We start from the raw sequence: 4,476 nt of genomic DNA, 5'->3' as shown, positions 1-4,476 counted from the left end.
ACACAGCCAATAGAAAGAGAGAATTTTAATCAAGGTCATCTGGCTTAAAAACCTATGCTCCAAACTCCGCTTGCCATTCCTGACACATAAATCCCCCTGGTGGAAACAAATCCTTTCTCTGGAGATCTACTATTCAGGACCTTTGGGGGAGAGCCAAGAATTCTGAGAAATCTCAAAATTTCTTTTCCTAAACCCAAGAAACCCCAAAGTAAATCTAGCTCTCAAGCCCCTCCCCCACCTTCAGACTTCCCTCTGGGGACACAAAAGACCTGGCTAGAACACTTCTCCCTCCTCTCCCTAACCCTTCAGACTGGATGGTTTTGAGCCCTGCAAGGCAAAACCCAACAGGGGCTAACAAAGAAGTCTGGATTGTGAGCCTCAGAGATGGAGGGAGTGGGGTGGACTTTGAGAAGTACCAGGCAAAGGAAAATGCAACTCTCTATTACCCACATAACAGTGACCTAAAGTGCCTGCCAATGACCCCCTTTTATTTGAGAGCCACCCTTTAACACTATCTTAAAACCTCTGATCTCTCTGTTTCCCCACCAAGCTTCCCAGCAAGGCCGTTGATCTGAAGAGGAATTTCATCTCTAACCTTTGCTCCAGGCCTGGCAGGCAGCTCATATGAGTAACCCACTGTCTCCCAACTTTGGCCCAGGGACACTTCTTTCCCCAAACAAACCAACCTCCCCTCACATCCCCCACTCTGTACTTTCACTGACTATGTGTTGGCGACTTCTGCCAAGTTCTACCTGTAACTGGCTTAATCTCTCAAGTCAGATGTTTGGCTGCTCTGCAACAAGGAGTCATGCCAGCTGGACACACTCTCCTTCCCAGGCCCCTGACAGCTAGGAGGGAACCCAGACCACAGCTTTTAAGACCCTGAGCCCCAGGTTTGTGGCTCTGTCTCGACTGTGTCACTCAAGGAGGGCATCCCTCAGCAATGATCTCCTCATTGCTCCTGGCTTTCTTATTCCTGGCTCTGGCCACAGTGGCCACTCCCAGAGCTGACAGTCAGTGTCTGGCATGTGGGGAGCCCGCCTTGGACCTGGAGAGCCAGCGGAAGCTGCTTCTCGACCTGGCCAAGAGAAGCATCTTGGACAAGCTGCACCTCAAACAGCGCCCAACACTGAGCAGGCCTGTGTCCAGAGCTGCTCTGAAGACAGCACTGCAGCGCCTCCACGGGCCCCTACAGGGGGCGCATCTGGAAGCTGACAATGGACAGGAATATGAGATCATCAGCTTTGCTGAGACAGGTGGGTTCCTAGTCTGTAGATCTTCCCCAAAAATCTGACCTCTAAAGGAAAAGAAAAGTGTCTTCCCCAACCTACCCCTGGCTTTCTCCCCCAAACCACCCCAATTATTGGCTCTCAACCTGTAATCTCCTAATCCAGGGCTCCCACCCCCTATCTTGTTGTTTAGACTTGAACAATGGGCAGTTGGGAAGTGGGTAAGTTTCACTTCTTTTGAGACTACCTGCCCCCCTGTCTTCTAATTCATCTCTCTGCACACCCCACGAGCTTCCCTAGGCTGTGTGTGGTGAGAGCCCATCCACTTCCTGGGCCTGGACACAGGGGCTAGAAGCTGGGGAGTCTGTCTTTCTCTGGCCCAGAATCCAGGCTCTCCATCCCCCTAACCCCCCAGATGCCTCATGTGGGTAAAAGGGGAAAAAGAAATACACCAATACTATAAATAATACCTTTCCACCCTACTCCTGCCCTCTCACCTTGAAACTCTGAGTACCACATCAGAAGAGGGTCAACATGGGACATAAAAAGGTGGATAGAGGTTAGAAGAGAAGAGAGAGTTACTTCCATAGACGGAAGAGAAGTTAGAGAATTTCGTGGGCAGCTGGAGAAAAAGATCAAGAATTCAGAGATGCCTGACCACTGCAGTGTACACCTGAAGCTGAAGCTGAATAATACTGAATGTCAACTATAATTTAACATATATATAGTCACAGGATGTGGAGCACAGCATAGGGAATAGAGTCCATGGAATTGTAACAGCCATATACAATGTCAGAGGGGTAGTAGACTGAGGGAGGGGGGTTATTACTTTGTGAGGGGTGTAAATGTCTGTACACCTGAAGCTAAAAAAAAAAAAGAACTCAGAGAAAGGACCCTAGAAACAGAACACAAAGTGATTATCTGGCCTCTGAGCTTCCCGCAAGCTCTTTCTTAGGCCTGGAAAGCCCATCCCATTCCTGGCCCCTTTCCCCTGGTCAGCACCTACTCACCTCTCCCTTGAAGACCCAGCACTCCCATCCTCAAACACCTACCCTGACATGAGGGTGAGGTGCTCCCTTCTTGGTGGCCCCCACACCTAAAACTCTATGTGGAATTGCCTGTTTCCAGGTTTTCTATGAAGCCTGCCTTCCCATAGGATATCAACCCCTTGAGGTCAGGAACTGTATTTATTCCTCATGTTATCACCAGAGGCTAGTATATAGTAGAAATAACTTACAGTTATACCAAATTATACTGTAGGTCACCTTGACCACAGTCTAGAGTCCCCAGTGATGGATGAGACCCCATCCTGGCTCAAAAGGGAGTTTCTGCTCATGATTAACAATACAAACTCAGGAGCCAGATAGCCTGGATTCAAGTCCTTGCTGAGATGCTAATTACTGTGAGATGTTGGGTTGTTAATAGTTTTCTCATGTGTAAAATGGCGATAATGAGTGGAGAGTTGAGAGAATTAAATGAACTAATACAAGTAATGTATTTAGAAGGTGACGGTAGGAGGGAAAAGGAAATAGAAGACTCAGCTCCTGCCCATAAGGAAGGGATTTAGTCACTGCAGCTGGAAATAAATTAATTAAAATATAAGGCAGAATGAAATAAATGCTAGGTGAGGGCACAAGAGCTCACCAGGCCAGGAGCAACTCATATTGGGACCTGGTGAGACAGGGAGGTCTTTCAGAAGTAGATTATAAATGGGTTGGTATTGTAGATTAAGTTTGACTTCAATGGATAGAGAATGGTAAATAACATCCTAAATGGAGGGAAAAACACATGGGTAAAAGTCTGAAGGAGTGGACTGCATTTGGAGTTGAAAAGTGGTTTGGAGTGAATGAGCATGAGGTAGACAGATGGCCATGAACCATGAGCAACTTGAGCACTGAAACCCTGGCTGGGTTTTTTTGTTTGTTTGGTTTTGTTTTTTTTTTTTCACCTTTGTATCCCTGACACTTAGCCCAGTTCCTGGCACGTTGTGACACTAATGATGGTTACCAGATATTCAGTGTACCTGCCTCATCTCATTTAACCCTCACAACCAACCCATAAAGTAGACTTTAGTAGTCCCGTCTTATGAATGCAGAAACTGAGACTCAACAAAGGTAATTTACATGGCCAAGGTCATATGGCTTTCAAGGGGCAGAATTCAAACACAGTTCTCTCTGACTTCAAAGTTTGTATACTTTCCACATATTTGCTAATCGATGAATGAATACAGCCTTCAGGCAGGAGGGGGCCTGATCTGAGATGAAGTCTGGAGGTGAGAATGACGGATACCTGGATTCCACCTTTTACCTTTAAATATTTTAGCTTGAAGTTTTCATTCCAATTTAAGTTATCATCTATACCATAGTATGGAAGTATGATCTGAAAATTGTTCTTTCTGGAGGTCCGAAGAGAGACAGCTTGGGCCTCTGGGAAAACTAGGGTTTGGGCCTTCACTGGCGTCCTGGAAGTGGCTCATGCTGGCTCATGAGAGCTGATCGTGAACATCTCCCAGCTCTGCATCTAGTGACGTCACATTGATAGTTTGAAATTGGCCATGGTGGAAAAATTTATACCACAGAAATTGGCAAACACTACAAATCAGGGCTTTTTATTTTCCTCTGGAATCTAGTTGTTAAACATTTACCAGCATACCACTGCCTGTGACCTAAAAATACAAGTTATCTGCCTCCCACACACCTAACATACAATGCTGACATGGGGACAAGATAACCGTAACAGATACTCTTGTTCTAAATTGGAGATGGGGAAGTGGGAGACAGAGCAGTCACTGATCCATGAAAATTCTAATATCCAGCCAGGCACATATCTCAGTCTACCCCAAATCCAGAACTCCCTTGGTTAGGTCCTGATTCTGCTCCCCAGTAGGATTTTCACCTCTTCTCAAGGAGAGCCCACCACTGCTCCCTTAGCTTCTAGAGCCGTGCTCTCAGCCCTTGCTCTACCCTCATCTGAGATATCTTTCCTTTTAAGTAGGAAATGACTTATGTTTGTGGCTGAGTAGTTTTCTCAGCCTTCTTCCTGCCCAAAGAAGTTAGAGGTCTCTTTCTATTTTGAATTGTCTCTGTCCCCTTTAGTCCAAACTGGTACTGTTTTCACTACTAAAATTCTTTTAAAACTCTATGGGCTTTCTAAATAATAAATTGTAGTCTACTCAGTTAGACAAAAGGCACTCTACTCTATCAAGACAGACTCCTCTTGGGCCGGCCGAGTGGCACATTGGTTAAGA

General features: G+C 46.0%; 1 protein-coding gene across 1 annotated transcript in view; it reads left to right on the top strand.

Moving 5' to 3' along the window:
* The window catches only part of INHBC (inhibin subunit beta C), a 10,815-nt gene continuing 6,339 nt past the window's right edge, over positions 1 to 4,476 (top strand). The window contains exon 1 of the mRNA XM_019657608.1: positions 1 to 1,256. Within this exon, the coding sequence (XP_019513153.1) occupies positions 944 to 1,256 (313 nt within the window). The 5' untranslated portion in view covers positions 1 to 943. The remainder of the gene's footprint in view (positions 1,257 to 4,476) is intronic.

The sequence above is a fragment of the Hipposideros armiger genome, unplaced genomic scaffold (genome assembly GCF_001890085.2).
Source record: "Hipposideros armiger isolate ML-2016 unplaced genomic scaffold, ASM189008v1 scaffold_277, whole genome shotgun sequence".
NCBI classification, from domain to species: domain Eukaryota; kingdom Metazoa; phylum Chordata; class Mammalia; order Chiroptera; family Hipposideridae; genus Hipposideros; species Hipposideros armiger.
The sequence above is the reverse complement of the archived record's forward strand: the minus strand, read 5'-3'. Positions and strand labels throughout refer to the sequence as shown.